Genomic DNA, 19,085 nt, shown 5'->3' with positions numbered 1-19,085 from the left:
TGTCTAGGGTTTGTAGGGTGTGTGGGGTGTGTAGGGTATGTGGGGTTTGTGCGGTATGAGCAGTGTGTAGTGTGTGTGAAGGGTGTATAGTGTGTATAGTTTGTGTAGTATATATAGGGTATGTAGGGTGTGTAGTGTGCCCGAGTAGGGCCATGCTTCATTCCTTCCACTTGCATCTCATTCAATCATGAGGGATGGGTGGGGAAGAGACTGAGGGACCCACAGTGGTACAGTCCTAGGGGCTTAGGGTGATAGAGCTGCGGGCGGTTTTGAGCCCAAAATAAGGGAAGACCGGTCTGTCAAAGGAAGTTTGGAAGGTGTAGATGTGTTTGTTAGTGACGGCATCATAGAAGACTATATCTCCATGGTCATAATCTACGTAGATGCCCACTTTCCTATAAGAGAATGGGAGATTCTCCCGAATACTGCAGTTGGTGATTGGCTGACATCCAGAGGACGAGATCTGCAGTGCCCACAAGCAGCTTGGCTCAGAGTTCGGAATCTGGAACCCCTGAGACAACTCAGCGACCACACCCACTATGCCATCCTGATTTGAGGGTCCCTGAATTTCCACCTCCCACACCCCATGGCCTGAGGAGAGGCCTGGGGAGCCCCTCACACAGTGGAATTTTTCGAATTGTGGAGGTTTTGCCTGCCTATTCAATGTGCCGTCGATAACGTACAAGCTTGCTTTCTTTAGATCCTGAGAAAAGGTCAGGTTTGGGTCAGCTGAGGCCATGTCCAGGGTTGTAGGTACTGTGGGAAGATAAAAAGAGTAAAGAGGGATAGCTGCAGGGCAAGTCCTCCAGCACCCTGCTTTTGAGCTTCTCATGATGTAGCTAGATGGAGAAATTCTCCTTCAAATTCCAGTCCCTGTCCTCAGAAAAGACTCCTGCCTGTTTCCTTTGGTTTTCTGAGGAAAGGGTCACATATAACCCAAGCAGGGCTGAAATTTTGTATGTATCTAAAGACAATCTTGAACTTCTCATCTTTCAAACTGCACCTCCCTAGTGCTGGAATTATAGATGTGGGAAACCATGCCCAAGCTCCCTACACCCCTCTCTCCAGAACCTCTCCCCACTCTCCATCCCCAGGCCTCAAATTTAGCCCCTGATTTTATGAGGTTCTGTTCTGTGGGTGCAGAGGAAAGGTCCCCTAGTCCACGTGGTAGTAGAATCATTTCAGAAAGAAGTCTTGAACCAAGGTCATAACATCCTGTACAATTTAGATCTTCTAACAATGTAGATATGTCTTCTCCATTTCCACATTTCCTGGTTCTCATATGGCAAACAATTGGGGCTACTATGAGAGGTCAAGGTTCATCCTGATTTTCTAAAGCTGGGGTCACCACTAGCCTGACTTTCTAAAATGGAGCTCCTGGGTCCAGGAGGTGACTCAGCTGATAAGGCATGTTCCCTCAAGCCTGACACCTGATTTCAGTGCAGAAACCCACATGGTGGGAGACTGACTTCCCCACTCATCCTTTGACTCCAACACAAAGGAACATGTGTGCATATGTGAGTACACATGATAGAATGGAATCCCTCAAACACAGGAGGACTTGAAGAAGTGGGTATTCAGAGACCCTTGATCTGCCTTGTATTATGGCTCAGACATTGAATGGCAGTTTATCAAAGCTACAGAGTCTTTATCTGTCCTATTCAAGACTAGAGCACCAGTGGTCCTGGCTCTGCTAAGATTTAGAAAATGGGAACATTTTAGCCCCTCAGTTGGTGTCTCATCTCACCCTTTGCTGCAAAGCTAGTTCTCCTCTCCTGTGTGTGGGGTTGGGGAGATGGCGGGTGTGGAAGTGTGTATTAAAGCAAGTGGTCAGGGTCACTGGGGTAGGCAAGAGGCATGACCCAAGCAGATCTTACCCCTTTCTGATTCACAGACCTGGCTAAGTTGTATTACTGGGGGCAGAGGGATAGGGACAATGGCCATAGAGGAAGACAGTGGTAGGAACTTCTAAGGTCTACAGGGGGCATCAGAGTCAAAACAATTGGAGAAGAGCAGCACTGGGTGAGAATGACCACCATGTGGGCTCGTCCTCTGTTTTGTTGGAGGTGCTCATTGCCAGGCACAGTTGTGCATACACCTCTAATTCCAGTACTTGGGAAGCTGAGACAGGAGAACTACCATGAGTTCAAAGACAGTCTGGGCTACATGAGATTCTTTCTCAAAAGCAAGCAAGCAAAAAAACAAGGGACTGGGGAAGTGCCTTGGCTGTGCAGGCATGAGGACATGAGTCATGATCCCCAGCATCTAAGGATAAAATCTGGGTGTGGCCCTGGCACTCCTGTAACCCAGGTGCTGAGTAGCAAGGATGGCTGCATGGACATGGACCTCAATAGCAAGACAGCCCAAGCTATCTAGTGAGCTTGAGGTTCAGTGAGAGATCTTGTCCATGAAACTAAGGAAGAGTGTGAAAGAAGATGTGTAAGTCTAGCATCCATGAGTACACACCCACACACACAAACACACCACACACATACACACACTACACATACACACCACACACACCACACATACACACACCACACACACGTGCACACATACACACCACACACATGTACACACACACACACGTGTGTGTTCACACTCACATGCACCAGCCAGAGAAAGAGAAAAAAGAACTAATAAAAGTTAGGTAAGATGGCTTGGCAGGTACAGATACAGATGCTTGCTGCCTAAGCCCAAAACTCACATAAAAAGCTCACATAAGGAGAGAACGGTCTTCACAAACTAGTCCTCTCATCTTATTGTGCATAAGTATGCACATACAACAATAACCAAGGAAAGAAAATTTTTAAAAACAAAACCCAAAGAAGGTGGGGGAGTGAGAAGGAAGGGGCAACATGCAGGGGTACGCAGCCACAACTCTGAGGCTGTCAGTGTGCACAGAGCCCAGTTCACAGCCAACTCCTCCTCTAGGAACATAGGGAAAGGGGCCCAGTTTTGCTCCAGAGTAGAGCTCAAAAGGGTGCTGCCTCAGAAAGGAGGCCTCAAAGTGGAAGGGGATGGAATAGGGCTGAGCATTAGGTCCTGCTGAACTGCAGAGGCAGTAGGAGGGGCATAGACCAAGCAGCAGGGTGCACCTGCACATTAGGGGTTTCCTGTTGGGGGCTAGGCTTCTGCTGTATCAGAGCTGTGAATGAACAGAACACTTTGACCTGCACACCTAGAGGACCCTTGCTTCTCTAAAGGAAGACCCGTGTGCCTAGCAGGAATCCTACCTGAGGTGGGCAACTTTGAGTTATTCTCCTGTAACAGGCACCCTAAGATTTGAGAAAGAAAACAAATTTTAGGTTAATAACAAGTAGTTATAAATTAAAAGTCATATTGGGGATGAGCAGCTGATCCTGGCTTTTATCCTAACTACCCTCAAAGCTGGACCAATCAGATGACATCATTACAGGTCTTGTCCCGCTGGGTCTCAACTCCTTGGCATTGCTGGGCTAGCTAGACCTGTTAGGTCAGCTCCAGCTACAGACTGAGCTGCCCGCACCTGAGCCTTGTGAAATGAAGAAATAAGTGTATCATTTTGAAAAGTTTTTAATTAGTGGGGATGTCACTATGATTATCTAAATGTAAAATAATAAAACAATTCTATAAACTTTTTCTCCATTGGTGTTCACACACACACATTGGACTTTACACCCTCAATATCCCATTGAAGAGAGATTTTGTATTCTTCACTTTCCCCAAACAGCAGTGTATGCACACACTTACACTTCTCCATGTCCTTCTCATCCAGGCTGTTCAGGAATGTGCTTCTATCTTCCTTCCCTTCAGTGGTCAGGTTGTCTGTGAGGAGAGAGTGAGGGAGATGGAGAGTCCACAGAGGTTAAGCAAGCGAAGGGACCACACCGTGAGGCACTGATTGCTGATGTGGGAAGATATGGTACTGGGATTTCTCTCATAGTCTCAGCGAACCAAGAAGGCAGCCAACAGGGAGAGCTGCACTAGGGTCTCCCAGAAGTGCCTCTCCAGTATAGCTCAGTCCAGAACAGAACTATTAGGAGCCACAAGCATAAACCACTGAATTTGGGCTTTTCTAGATGCTATTTTGGAACTTTAAAAGACCAGGGCATGCTGACACTCAGGAAGCTGACACAGCAGGATGACAACTCTTAGTCCACAGTACATAGTGAGCTCCAGTGTCTCAAAAGGAAAGGAAAAGGGAGCTGGGAAGAGGCCTCAGTGGTTAACAGCACCAGGGACCCAGTTCAGTTCTCAGCATCCACTGAAGCTCCAGTCCCAGGGCATCTGGCACCCTCTTCTGACCTCCATAGACACCAGGCATAGACACAATACATGCACACAACACCCATACACATAAAAAATTAAACTTTTTAAAAGAAAATGAATACAATGAATTAAATAATATGTTTTCTTTAGCTCAGAATGTTAAAATATACTGCCATTTCAGCATATTCAATAAAGATTGAGTGCTACCTGGGCTCAGTGCTGGGTGCTGGAGACCCAGTTACTCAGAAGATCACTGTGGTCTTCCATAAGAGACTACCCTGGACAATATTTCTGTTTGCTTTTGTTTTCATTGCTATATTTTATGCTCTATTTCAATATTAAGTCTTTCAGAGTCAATGTGTATTCTTTACCTACACTATCTGTGAATGCTGAGTTTTGGTGCCCAGGGGTACATTTGATAAGCGACAACCAAATTGGGAACATACTTCTAGTCCCATGTTCACCATCTAGTAAACAAGGAAAATTTCTGAGCTAAGAGGTGCTTTGACTCTGCAGATGTAGCTCAGATTGTAGAGTGCTTGTCAAACAAGCCCAAAGTTCCATCCTCAGCACTAAATCTGATACAAGGCAGCATGAGGAATTTCGGCATAATGGTTCTTTGAAGCATTCACCTGGGTTCTAAAAGGCTCTGGGGCTATACCAGAGACATCAGATGGTATCTGGGGTGATGGAAAGAATCCTTAGGCAGGTAAGCACAGGAAGTGTCAGTCACATCTTACCTGTTAATTTGTTAAGGCTTTCTATGATGAACTCATGTCTTGTTTTTGCTTCACTGATTTTTTTCTGCAGCTTCATAGGAACTGGTATTGGGTTGGAAAACTCAAATTCTGTACTCCTGTGAAGATATGTTGATCTGAGTTGTAAGTTTGGGGATAGAGTGTGGGCAGAAAGGATCTGGGAGCTGGTTCCTGGGATGGAGGAAGAGTGATAAATACAGTCTAGAGCCAGGGAGCTGTTTGTCAGGGTGTGTTGACAGAGGTTTCTGTCCCTCCTGGTTCTGTAGCCTTTCAGTCCCAAAGAAACACACAAAGGTCTGCATTAAATCATTAACGGGTTGGCCTATTAGCTCAGGCTTCTTATTAACTCTTATAAATTACATTAACCAATAATTCTTGTCTGTATTAGCCACATTGCTTGGTACCTTTTTTCATCGAGGCATTCTCATCTTGCTTCCTCTGTGTCTGGGTGACGACTACAGAGTGCACCTTTCCTCTTCCCAGAATTCTCCTGTTCTGGTTTCCCCGCCTCTACTTCCTGCCTGGTCACCCTGCCTATATTTCCTGCTTGGCTACTGGCTAATTAGCATTTTATTAAACTAGTACAACTGATAAAACTTTGCAGGCTATAAGACCATTGTCCCACAGCAATGGGGCCAGGACAGGAATGCAGGGCTATGAGATCAGACACAAGAAAATATGGAAAGGAAATGGGAGATGGGTCAGAGAAGAGAGAAGGGACAGGGAGTAGGGAGGTAGAGTAGGAAACCCAGGGTTCACTCTCTTGACTAAGAGGAATATGAGAGGGGAGTGCAGCTGGGAAAGAAAGATTGCTCTTCTGTGTGATTATTTTGGGAGTCTGAGTAGTCGGGAACAAACAAGCTGCCTCCATACAACAGATAGCACTCCAGCAAGTGCCAGTTTAATCCAAGTAAAACCTGAGCAAGTTTAAAAAGTAATTTTAGACACAAAAGAACAGAGTTAAGCATGGCTTCTTGGTAGCCAACATTTTGCTAATGGCATGCTGCAGCTCCTTCAAGAGAGGTCTTGCAGATTTAGTGGTACCATAAAAAAAAAAAAAAAAAAAAAAAAAAAGCCATGCAGTTTTTAAATGGTGACTTTTTAGGCCATGCTGCCAGCATGAACTCTGGCTCTTTCAGGAGACCAAGCATTTAAATGGGGTTTGTGGGAAGTGAGCTGCAAGTTACTTGGTGGCAGCATGGGCCAACTGGTTATCAGAGTTGAGGTGGTGAGTGTGGCTACACCCAGCAGGCTCAGAGGCATTGAAGGACTTCCACCATGTTCGACTGGGCAGAGCAAGCAGGCAGGGTCCTGTATGTCCTAACAATGCTGCCGCTTAGGTTTTTAAGAAGGACTTAGCATTAAGAAGTCATCTTGTTCAGAAAAGGATTACAGATATGCAATAAGAACAGATTCAGACATAAAAGACCTCTAAATGAGACACAGTGTGTTTTAAAAATGTATGTCAGTGTGGGGAGAGAAGAAAAACAGCATAGAGAGCTATAAAAGGAAGTAAATGGTTTATAAAAAGCAATAAAATAAAGTCTTTAAAGAGACAGAGTCCAGACTGTCACAGATTAAAGAAGTAAAGATAATAAAATAAATATTTAAAAGTACTAGAGTAAGAAAATAAGCCACATAAAGATGGAATCTACACATAGAGTCTGGATTATGTATATTGTTGTGGGGTTTTTTCTTGCATTTTTTGACTGTGAAGGAGCTAAGTACAGAGGCACATTTCATTATATGGACTGCTAAGTAAAGCCAACATAAAGGTATGTTGACTTCAGAATTTGGGTATAAGGACTTGTTGCTTTGGAAAAGAGGTTCTTCTTTTGTTTCCATAGAGGATGAGAACCTGTAGATTGTTTCCAGACGAATGTGGTTTGATGGACCACCTGAAAGATTTCCATAAAAACCTTAACAAATACTTTGCCCAACAAAATGCAGGAAGTAGTTTGAAAGAGCTATGCCAAAATTCCCAAATATTATTTATAAATGTTTCTTTACATTTAAAAGGGGATATAATATAGAGATTTGCATTGATACGGATCTTGGTTTATTGATATAAATTTAAGGTCAATTTTGTTATATGTATATTTCTGTTCTTGATTAAGGTATTGTGCTTGTATGGTTCATTTAAAAATGTAATGTATAATAAATAAATATAGGTTAATATATAATCATCTATAATATTCAAGCTTGTAGTCATGTTAGTTAAATATATAGAAAGATATTTCAATTAGATAGTTATTCTTCAAATCTTTCAGAGACCTTCAGATTATGGCGTTTAAAGTGTTTTAAAATCTAGATTTTTCTTGACAATGAGACACGTCTGCTCTTGGAAACACCAATTATGTCAAGAGGAAGATGGGCACTGAAGAGGTTCCTTATGACATTGGCTAACTATTTGGGCAAAAACTGCTCTTTCCTGGACTGCTTGATGCTATGCTGTATGAACTAGACATGCAGGGTCCACAGAGAAATTACTGCTGAACTTGCGTAAAAGTGATACTGTCCTTTGGGGTTACTGCTTCATGAAAGAGTCTGCTGGATACTATGGATCAGTAGGCAGAAGATAGATGCCCCATGGGTACAGAAGAACTCTGGGTGATTGTCCAGACAGCGAGATGTATCTGTCAATTCTAGAGTTTTGGGAGTTGCTTACAATGCACTTCCTGCTTACTTAGGTAATATTACATCCTAGAGTCTTTGATGGAGTTGAAGAATAGATAGTTATAGATATAGTTTTCTTTAGTTATGATAAAAGACAAAGTAACTATAAATATTGTAACTATAATTCTTGCTTGATGCCTGTTTTGTTATATGTAATTTAACTATATTAAAGTTAAAACCTTCCTTTTTATTTAAACAGAAAACGGGAGGGGATGTGGGATCCCCGTCTGTATGCTGTGAATAACATTGGTGAAGAACGAAATTGCCTTGGCCTCTGATAAAGCAGGGCAGAGCTAGGCAGGAAAAACTAACCTGAAAGCTGGGAGTAAGGGAACAGAATCAAAAAGAAACCATGGAGCCGATACCAGAGACAGACATGCTGAAAACTTGCCGGTAGGCCACAAGTATCATGGCAAAATATAAAATACTGGAAATGGGTTAATACTAGATGTAAGAGCTAGATAGTAATACAGTGATTGGCCAAACAGTGATTTAAATAATATAGTTTCTGTGTGATTATTTCTGAAGTCTAGGCAGGTGGGAAAACAAATAAGCAGCTTCCTACTACAGATCAAACTCATGAAAATATGGAAATGAAGATGGGAGATGGATAGAGAAGAGAGAAGGGACAGGGAGTAGGGAGGTTGAGTGGGAAAACCAGGGTTCACCCCCATTGACCAAGAGGAATATGGGAGGGGAGTGCAGCTGCTCTAACGCTGGGTGTTGGTGAAAAGAGCTGTGCCCAGCAGACCACATGCTACTGTGGCCAGCTTGGTCTTCCCCACCTGCAGCCGAAAGAGTTTATAGCCAAGTTATTGGAGGATGTGAACATATTCGGGTATATGTTGAATGTTGTATGTATGAGTGAACCAGAAAGCACAGTGCACTTGGGATGCCCATCATACCTGCCCAAGATGTCTTTGACGCCCTGGAAGAGAAAGAGAGAACAATGTCAGAGCTTGCCTGAGTCATAGGCACTGAGAAGCGGTTCAGACTCAGCTGGAGGCAGAGTGAGAACACCCCAGTTTTCCACCTTCTCTTTCCTCTCTCTGTCTTTCTGTCTCTGCTGTCTCTGTCTGTCTGTCTGTCTGTCTGTCTGTCTCTGACTGCTCTTTTCTCTTCCCCCATTCCATTCTGAACTGCTGCCCCTAAAACTCCTGGTGTAGTTGGGATAGTGTTTAAACCCCAGGAGACACAGAGTGAGGAGAGAAGAAAGAGTGACATTTGGGAGATGGGTGTTGCCTCTGATACGGAACCAGGGAGCTCAACTTGGCAGTGTTAGGACAAAGGTGGAGTGGCTGTCCACGGTTCTGTAAAGAAAAAACAAAAACAAACCAGAACCCAGGTGTGTTCGTCCTGGCACTTGGGTGTCCTATTATTCCTCCCGCTCGGTTTTGTTTGTTTGTTTTTATCTGAGACAGTTTAATGTATCTCAGGCTGGCTCGAATCCTCTGTGTAGCCAAGAACAGTCCTGAACTACCGAATCTTCTGTGCCTGACTCCTGAGCGCTGAGAGGACAGGAATGCACTAACACCTCAGTCCTCCCCACCAATTAACTTTTACTATTTTAAATCTAAATTTAAAAATTGAAGCATTATAAGTACAACTTTGTTGATTTAGTAGGATTAACTACATTTTACCTAAGCAATTGATGATTTAGCATCTAAACTGAGATGTGCAATATAGACAAGAGTTTAAAGACTCAGAACTAAAAAAAAAAAAAAAACTTTTACAAATATGGAATAGCTCACAAATATGTCTAAAGAGGCTGAAATGATTACATTTGGAATATTGGATTAAATAAATTGTTAAAGTGTTTTACTAAAATTATTTTTATCTAATTTTTTTCCTGCTTGGTCTGGAATTCCATTTGTGAGCCAGGTAGACTTTGAACTCACCTCTCCCACCCAAGTGCTAGGATTAAAGGTATACCACTATGCCTGATTCTTTTTTTTCTTTTTAATATAGTTACTAGAAATATATCTTGAAATATAGCTCTTTTTATTGGGTTTTATTTTTAAGATTTATTAATTTTTAAGAATAATGTGAAAAGATTTTATTATTTTAAGTTTTTATTTATAAATATATTTTTTTATGTATGAGTGCTATGGATATGCCCACATGCCAGAGGTGGGCATCAGATCCCATTATAGATGGTTGTGAGCTGCCATATGGTTGCTGGGAATTGAACTCAGGACCTGTGAAAGAGCAGACAGTGCTCTTAACCAATGAGCCATCTATCCAGCCCTATTTTCATTATTTTTAATTTGTGTATATATATGTGTGTGTCTGTGTGTGGGCATGTAAATGAGAATGCAGGTACCCTACAAGGCCAGAGTGATCGGATCTGAATCTGCAGTTACAGAAGGAGGTCAGAGGAAAATGTGTGAGAACTGGCCCTGTTCTTCCACCATGTGGGACTTGGGATTGGTGGCAAGTGCCTTTGCACAATGAGTCTGAGAGATGCTTTTAAGTAACATATATGTCCTACATTACAATTCTAAACTGCGAGCTGGATGTAGTGGCACATGAAAGGAGATGGAAAGATTAGTATTTCAGTGTTACCCTTGGTCACATAACCTTTGTCCTAACACTGCCAGGCTGCCTGGGCTGCCTGAGATCCTGCCTCAAAGAACAAGATCAAAAAGCCCTAGATTTTTTTGTGGCTCTCTTTCTTTTTCTTTTCCTCCTTTCTTTCCTTTCGTGTGTGTGTGTGTGTGTGTGTGTGTGTGTGTGTGTGTCCAGGCTGGCCTTGAACTCTAGTGTTCTGGGGAAGCCTCCTTACTCTGGAGTGCTAGAATTTACAGAGGTGAGAAACCACGCCCAGCTGTTTGAAATAGTGTCTTGATCTTTGATCCTGTTAGCCTTGGACTAGCCACAATCCTCCTGCCTCAGTGTCCTGAGTTATGAGAGGAGCTTTGGTTAGGTCAGTGGTTCTCAACCTTCCTAATGCTGCAGACCTTTAATACAGCTCCTAATGTTGTGATGACCTCCAACCGCAAAATTATTTCCATTGCTACATCATAACTGTAAATTTGCTGCTCTTACGAATTGGAATGAAAGTATCTGATATTTTCTGATGGTCTTCGGTGGCCCCGTGAAAGGGTCGGTGGATCCCCCAGAGGGATCAAGAGTCACAGATTGAGAGCTGTTGGGTTAGGTGAAACAGGGTGGCAGTTGGTGGATTACTTCAGGAAGGCAATAAAAAGTAATAAAGAAACCGCACCTCATACATGAGGGTTATTAGGAGAAAGTGCATGGTGGGTGAGCACTGGGCCTTGGGGTGGAACAGCATTAGAGAGGAACAGTACATTAAGTCGGAGACAATACAAATGGAGCCTTGTGGGGAGCAACAGGCTCCCCTTAGAAACCTGACAGGAGCCTCAGGCAAATCCCCAGAGAAAGAAAAGTAACTGACTTTTATGTCCTTTCAGGGAGTGATAGGAGTTTTTCAAAATTTCATTTCAGGAGACAAAGGACATGAAGGAGTCAGACACTAGGAGCTGTTGGGCCATGGTATAATACAGATTTTTAAGTATCTTTCAGAGAGAGAGAGAGAGAGAGAGTCTGTTGCTAATGGACTGACCTCCAGTAGCTTCATGGATGGCACTTGTAGTTTATTTTTCAGGGACCTTGTGAGGTCTCTGAGGGTGGACAGCTGTCCCTCTATGTCAGTGACATATTCTTCTATCTGCTTGACTCCCTCCTGCTCCAGCCAGCTCAGCCTGGACAGGAGGAATCTCTCTTCCTCTTCCAGTCTCTGGCGCACATGTTTAAATTCCTCAAGGATCTTTAGTTTCTCTAGATGTACCTGGGCCTGGAGATAAGGGTAGGGATGCAGAGATAAGGGAGGAGTGAGAGAGGATCCTCCAAGCGTCCTTTAAGCCCATCATTCACTTTTTAAATCAATCAACCATCAACCAATTAATAAATTAACTAATTGCAGGAAAAGTCTCCCTATATAGTTCTGGATAGCGAGGAATCCATTTAGAGCAACAGGTTAGTCTTGTATTCATAGAGATCCATCTGTCTCTGCCTCCTAAGTACTGGAATCAAGGGCATGCACCATCTGGAACCATTCATTCTTTAGGAGTATGTAAGGATTATTCTGAGACTGGTTTAGAACAGCTTGCTGGAGCTTACCTGTGGGAAGGGGGAGGGGCAAGGAGATCAAAGCACTTCCTGTGTTCAAAGATTTAGGCTCAATAACTTTTTTTTTTTTACCTTCAAGGACATCATCCAGATGCACAACTAAGAAATCTTAGCACTTGGGAAGTGCAGACAGGAGATTTAGGAAGCCAAGGCCAGCCTACATTCAAGGCCAGCCTGGACTACTTGAGCAACTCTCTCAACAAACAAACGACACTGCCATAGAAAACTTGGGATAAGGTTGTAGTTCAGGTGAGACAGGGCTTGCTTAGCATGTGTGTGGTCCTGGATTCCATTCTCACCACTGCACAGTCTGGGAATGCTGTTATGGCCCTGTAATTCCAGTACTGGGGGAAAGACAAAAGGATCAGATGATGAAGGCTGTCCTTTTCCTGTATAACAATTTCTAGCTTGTGCTACATATGATACTGTGTCTAGGAGCTGGAGATATGGCTCAGTAAGGGACTTTGTTGCTCTTGCAAAGGACTCAGATTCAAATCCCAGAACACACATGGTAGCTCACAACCATCCTAACTCCAGTTCCAGGGATCCAGTGCCCTCTTCTGATCTCCATGGTTACCAGACATGCACCTGGTATACATACATACATGGAGGCAAAGCATTCATTCACATAAAATTAATTCTAAAAATAAGTAAATAAAAGATTCTTAAAAGTCAATGGGGAAGAACATACACAAATGAAGAAAGAGAGAATGAAAGAGAGAAAGGAGAGAGAGAGAAAGAGAGAGAGAGGAAGGGAGGGAGGGAGAGGGAGAGGGAGAGGGAGAGGGAGAGAGAGAGAGAGAGAGAGAGAGAGAGAGAGAGAGAGAGAGAGAGAGAGAACTCTCCTCAGTTTAGCTGCCTTCATACTGAATTTCCCATGGATGGAGCTGGAGAGATGATGCAGGGGTTAAGAATGCTTACTGCTCTTCAGAGGACCTGAATTCAGTTCCCAGCACCTATGAAGAGCAGCTCACAAATATCTGTATTTCCAGTTCTTCTGGTTTCTGCTAGGATTTGCACACACATGACTTTCACTCACACAGACACATACACATAGATAAAAGTAATGCAGAAACCTTTTAAAAAAGTAAACAAAATTAAAATCAGGTGGAGACATTTGGTGATGTCATAGTCTCTTGTCTTTTCTTACTGTGTGATCAGTCTCTAGTAAAAAGGGGCTTGTGTGAGTCAGTGTGTGTGTGTGTGTGTGTCTGTGTGTCTGTGTGTCTGTGTGTGCGCGCGTGGTCCTTACAAAGCCTGCTGTGGGTGGAGGAGCAGAAGCCCTCCTGGTTCACTAGAGCAGCACCCAGGCAGGTAGGTTCGTACAGCTCAGGAGCATGGCTCAGGCACCACACCCTCTGCTCTGCCCTCGCCATCTTGTCAGCAGGACTTTGTTCCAGCCTGGTGTGTAAGGAGTTCTCAACATTTCCTCAACAGAGATGCTCAACTTCCTCAGACGTATTTGCAGTGAATATTTCTTACCCTGAACACCTGGATTGCTCCTTCACCTTCCTTTTTCTTTTCAATTATTTCTTTGTCCTTTTGCCCCAAGATCTGGAGCTGTGTCTCAATCTGCACCTGTGGGGAGAGGATGCTTCAGTCAGGGTCTGCTACTAGGGAGGCAGGGAAGATATCCCAGGGTACTGATGTCATTATTGGCAGCCCCCCATTTCTTTCTCATGGATCAAACCAATTTTCTCCTTGTATTATGTGATCCTGAGGGTCAAAATCAAGTCCTCAGACTTGGTGGCAAGTGTTTTTAGTCTCTGAATTATCTCTTCTGCCTCCAAAGTACTATTCTGATTATTCTTCTTGCCTTGTTTACAAATTGGTATTTCCCAGAACCTGGCTCTTTGGGCTCACTGCGCCCAGCTGCAAACTGCCAATTCAAGTGTTAAGAGTGCAGCAGTTGGTGCCAACCAGATGGAAAAGGCAGCAGTTCCCAGGTCCCCAGGGAGTTCTACTCTGCTGAGCTGGGGACAGAGAAGGAGGCAGGTGCCTACCTTGTAGTTCTTGGCAGCCTCATCTATCGAGGTAACTTCGTGGGCTTTGTAGTCCTTGGAGTCACAACACACCAAGCAGAGGAACTCGTTATCCTCCTCACAGAAATAATGAAACTTTTCTTTGTGCTTCCGACATCTTGGCTCTTCTTCTTCTGATTGGACCTCAGCAGGATCCATAGCCTGGATTTTCTCTGCAATGCTAGCCAACTGCTTATTGGGCTTGAACACATTCTTATCCACAGGGAGTTTGCAGAGCGGACATTGGGGATTTTCTGTAGCTGTAGTTTTCTGATTGATGCATTGCAGACAGAAGTTGTGCCCACAATTAGTGATGACAGGATCCTGTAGAATTTTCATGCATATGGGGCAGGTCACATCCTCCATTAGTTTGCTGACCCACTTTAGGCTTGCCATGATGGAGCAGCAAGGCTAATTTGATATGTGAAAGCCCAGAAGTCCGAAGCAGGTGCCAGTTCTGGGAAGAGAAAATGAAACAGGAAGCAGAGGCTAAAGGGCCTCTCAATTGGAAGACTAGAGAAGGACAAATGAAGAGGGGGTTAAGTAAATGAACAACAGAAAAGAGGAAAACTTAAATGGTGAATATTGTAAAGAGAAGAAAACAGTCAGTCCTACCTCACTGTCTCTCAAGAACAAACCGACACTGTGAGTTCCTGCTTCCTATAAAGGAGAGCAAGGCTCCCTGGACCTTGAACTAATTATCTTTACAAAGCAGTTGTCTGATAACAGAAGACCCAAGTGTCAAAGTTCACTCTACTACAGGTAGGGAGTGGAGCCTCTAAGTGGCATTTCAGGGAGGTGTGCTAACTCCCCTAGATCTCTTACTTACCCCAACTGTCTTCTGTTGGTTTTTTTTTTTTTTCTCCCTTTCTCTGAGCCATCCTTGTTCTGTTTGATCTACCAGTTTCTTCCTCTGTCTATGTCCTTTTTAGAATCCCAGCTTGCCTGAATTCCTTTATCTCCACTAGGACATTATCAGCTAGTGTAATCCATGTACCCTTCAGTAGCTCAATACTTCACTTCTTAACCATTTCTCTTACTTTTTTGTCCCCAGGAGAAAACTGCTTCTTCCTTCTTCTCTGTAAGCCCCGGTCTCTTGCCTCCATCTTTGGAGGTCCCATCCCAAGCCTTGACCCCTACCCAGAGGAGAGTCAAGACAGCCCACCAAAATCTTGACCAGTCTATTTAAACTGCTTCCACAGAATGTTCCCTTGTGGTCTCTTTCCTCTTCCTCTGGTGGTCACATTCACTGATTTCTGGTTCCTCCTCTGGGCCTCCCAAGAGCACAAGAATCCTACTACACCTGGATATTTTTTAATTTGGCTAATTGTGATTTGGCTTGATTTGGATTTGTGTGTTGGCAGAAGCTTGCGTTAGGAAAATTTCTAACTTCTTGGAGGTTCCACCGGGTAGGGGGCCTTTCCATGTGGCCATAGGCCACACATCAACAGCTCCCTAGTCCACAATCTGAGCTGTCCATGCCACACTAAAACCAGCTCCTGGGCTACAGCAGCTGCATCTTGGTTGAGTCCCTTTTTCTTATCTATGCTATAGGGTTTTGGGGGTACCTATTCGTACTTACTTTTGTCGATTATCGGACTCTTATGGAAGCCGCAGGCCCGTGCCAAGAGCTCCAACCTCAGCAGCTAGACCAGCAAGACTGGGTCTAGCTGAGATGGACTTTTTTTGCTCTAGGGACACCTAGCATTCAATTTCCATGGCCCGGTTAGGCCTAAGAGCTATTTTTGCAGACACACTGTAGTAGACTTAGGCTGTAAGACTTTAAGACAATCCTGAAGCCATTTCTGACAACTCTGAATCCTCTCAGCCTCCGTGCCATAGTGCTTCCCCTCCTCCACTGGGAACCAAGGACCTAACAGCTACACGTGCACATACTCAGTTCCTGAACAATTACCCATATACTTATGTTTTGATTCAGTCCCCTGGGAAACGGGGTCAAAATGACTTCTTACCTCATCTGATCTGGCAACAGCTCTCCAGCCAATTACTGGTAATAGCCCTTTTGAATAAGCCAATCACAACCCCCTTTGCTTCTGTGGCCTTCTCCTTTAAAAGTAGCCTGTACCAGCTATTCGAGATCTCTCGGCTTTCCGAATGCTGGGAGACCCTGTCATGACAGAATTAATAAAAATCCTCATGCTTTTGCATTGGCTGTGGTGTGTGAGGAGGGCGACTCCTCCTCGGTGTTTGGACGCTAGAGTCCAACAAGGCCACACGATTGGGCATAGACTTTAAAATGGGCACTTGCAGTTCAAAGCCAGATCCGCTGTCACCCCTAGGATGCCTCTTACAAAATCTTTATAAATTGGAACTGTCTGATACAGTCTGTCCTGAACTGCTAATTTCCCTATGCACTAAGATTTGGCCTCAATACTGTCTTGACAATGGGATGTGTTGGCCACCAGAAGGAAGCCTTGAGCTTACTGTCCTCCGGGACCTAGAAAATTTTTGTTGCCATAAGAACAAACAGGCAGAGCTTACATCTGTCCATGGTTTTTGGGCTCTGCGCTCCCACTCTTCCCTTAGACAGTGTCTCATAGCATTGGTCTTAATAGCTAAGGCCGCAATACCTCCAAATTTCCGGTCATCTGGTAATTGGGACCCCGACAATTCCAACTGGAACATGCAGCCAGGGGTACCGGCTTCTCCCTCCACCCCCTCAAGCCTGCACTACCCAACGCCCTCCTGTGGAGCAACATTCTTCACATTTCTCTCCTTTCCTGTCAACCCACTCCCTTGCCAATCCAGAGGTTCAAGGTCAACTTCCACCTTACCCACCTTCCTCTCCCCCTCCCCCCCTTTACCTCATCTTTCCACTCTTGGACACCCTCTGGGCACTGGGCTAGCACCTCCAAATCCTCCCCAGTCTCTTACAGTCCCCAGTTTCTTATGGTCCACTCTACTTGAGATCACTGCTGAGAGTTTGAGGCTGTTTCCTCCAGGTTATTGGATAAAATTCAGGGGCACCTGCCAAGAGCTCCCCACATCTCCTGAGTCCCAAGAGCTGTCTCCTTTTTCTAGAATTCTTATGCTCAAACCTAGAGCCTAGAACATTTTCTGTGATGTCCTTAAGTGCCCTCTGTACCGTGTGGTTCTAATCAACATGTTGATTGGCAGTTCTCTCTAGCTGATATTTGCATCCTGGATAGAGGATGGGGTTCATCACAGGACACAACTATAGAGCATGGAGGATCTCTCACAGGCACATACGTGCCTCCTTGGTCCCCCTGCCTCTGCCTCCTTTGCACTAAACAAAACATCACAGTTTTATCCTACAGCCACTTTTTCTCTCCCCATCTATATATTTCAGAGCGCTCTTTCTTCTGCTCTCTCTCTCTCGTGTGTGTGTGTGTGTGTCTGTGTGTGTGTGTGTGTGTCTGTGTACTGACTACACCATAGCATATAAAACATAGGGGATCTGAGGACAAAACTTCAGGGGTCTCTTTCCACTTTGCTCCTTGTTGAGGCTGGGCCTGTCTTGTTTCTGCTCTACAGAGTAGTCCAGGCTAGCTACCCTGAAGGTTTCTGACCCATTCTCCTGTCTGCCTCCTGCTCTGCCTGGGAGTGCTGGCCTTGTAGTTATGCACCACCACAGCCAGGCCTTTAAATGCATTGTAGGGATGAAGCTGAGGTCATCAAACTGGTGTGTCAAGCGTTTTTATTCGCTGAGCCATCTCTCTAGTCTCAGCTATAATTCCTAAAAGAAATGGCCTGGGAGCCTGGAGAAATGGCTCAGCATAAGAGCCCTTGTTGTTCTTGCAGAGGATCCAGGTGCTGTGGGAACACATTCTGCTCCTTCAGCCAATAGCCTGTAAGATACCAGCACACTGGGGCGTGGTCTCTGATACTTAAAAAAGCAGCAGGAAATATGTGCCCACTCTCTTGCTTCCAGCTCCCAGTTGGCTGCTAGACTCTGTTTCTCTTTGTGCTCAGAGGACAGTTGTTTAGGATGGTGATCTGTAAGTTTTCCCTTTAAATAAATAACCCTTTTGTTATTATTATTTTATTATCAGAATTATGCTAATTCTGAACTGGTGTGGGATTGATTTATGGTATCAATTGGCACCCAACATTTGGTTTTAGAATCCCCTGTCTCTGCTGCCCACCACCAGCTAGGCTGTGGCCTGTGTGTGGAGCCAGCAGTTCAATATAGAATCTCGCACAGCTGCCTTTCTTGCTAGGGATCAGCTGCAGTTCTTTATATTTTCTCTTTACATACCTCAGATTGGCTTCAAGTCCCCAGCACCCTACTGCTTGCCTCCCGCCAGGACGCCTATTAAAAGGCCAAGGCAGTCTCTTTATTTACCAACGAAAGTAACACATAGACAGATGACCCTCCTACGTCAAACAACAGCAGAGAGGCATTGGATAATGGAAAGAACTTCTGAATTGAATCAACAAGTATATTTCAAGGATGTGTTAACCTCAAAATGGAAACCAGGAGATGAGCTATGTTGGAGAAGGGTTTTGCTCTTCTTTCCACAGGAGAAGAAAAATTATTAATACCATCAAAATTAATAAAGATTCATTTTGAAAAGGATAAACCTATTGAAACAGAGAAATGACAGCTCATCCACAATGGTGACAACCATAAAGGTGGCAAGGAAAGCAATATAGGGTTGGGGAAGGGTTCTGCTCTTATCGTTGCAGAAAAATTAAACATCATCAAAAATTCTGGAGGCCCTGGATGTTTGGATGCTGACAGAAGAAAAAATAACTATCCACTGAGAAGTATCTAGAGAACAGAATTTGGTTTATGAATACCAGTCCACTGGGACATGGTCTCTTATACTTTAAAAAGCAGTCAGAAATGTGGACCTGCTCTCTGGGTTATGGCTCCCATTCCGGCTGCTAGACTCTGTTCCTGTTTGCACTCAGAGGACTGTTGTTTAGGATGGTGATCTGTAAGTTTTCCTCTTAAATAAACAACCCTTTTATTATCCTAATTCTGAACTGCTGTGGGATTGTTTTAAGGTATTACATGGGTTTTGTTCCCAGCATCCACATGACTCAAAATTTCCTGGAACTGAAGTTACAGAGAATCTGATACCCTCTCTCACCTCTGTGGGCAGTAAGCATAAAGTGAACATACATATATTTACAACAATAAATAAATAAAGACAGAGAGAGAGGAGAAGAAGAAGAAGAAGAAAAGAAGAGAGATGGAGAGAGAGAGAGAATATGAGTGAGAACAGGGCAGTGGCAG

At 44.1% G+C, this 19,085-nt stretch overlaps 1 protein-coding gene across 1 annotated transcript; it reads right to left on the bottom strand.

Moving 5' to 3' along the window:
* Positions 1-235: 235 nt before the first annotated feature.
* Positions 236-14,254, bottom strand: LOC130890434 (E3 ubiquitin-protein ligase TRIM31-like). The gene is made up of 8 exons (XM_057794350.1): positions 13,841-14,254; positions 13,320-13,415; positions 11,272-11,502; positions 8,591-8,613; positions 4,992-5,107; positions 3,733-3,807; positions 3,237-3,278; positions 236-756 (listed from the first exon to the last, which is right to left on the bottom strand). The coding sequence occupies exons 1-8, from the start codon at positions 14,252-14,254 to the stop codon at positions 236-238; spliced, it is 1,518 nt and encodes a 505-aa protein (XP_057650333.1).
* Between the last annotated feature and the right edge of the window lie 4,831 nt (positions 14,255-19,085).

Source organism: Chionomys nivalis, chromosome 19 (assembly GCF_950005125.1).
Source record: "Chionomys nivalis chromosome 19, mChiNiv1.1, whole genome shotgun sequence".
NCBI classification, from domain to species: Eukaryota; Metazoa; Chordata; class Mammalia; order Rodentia; family Cricetidae; genus Chionomys; species Chionomys nivalis.
This window is presented reverse-complemented; position numbering and strand designations above follow the sequence as displayed.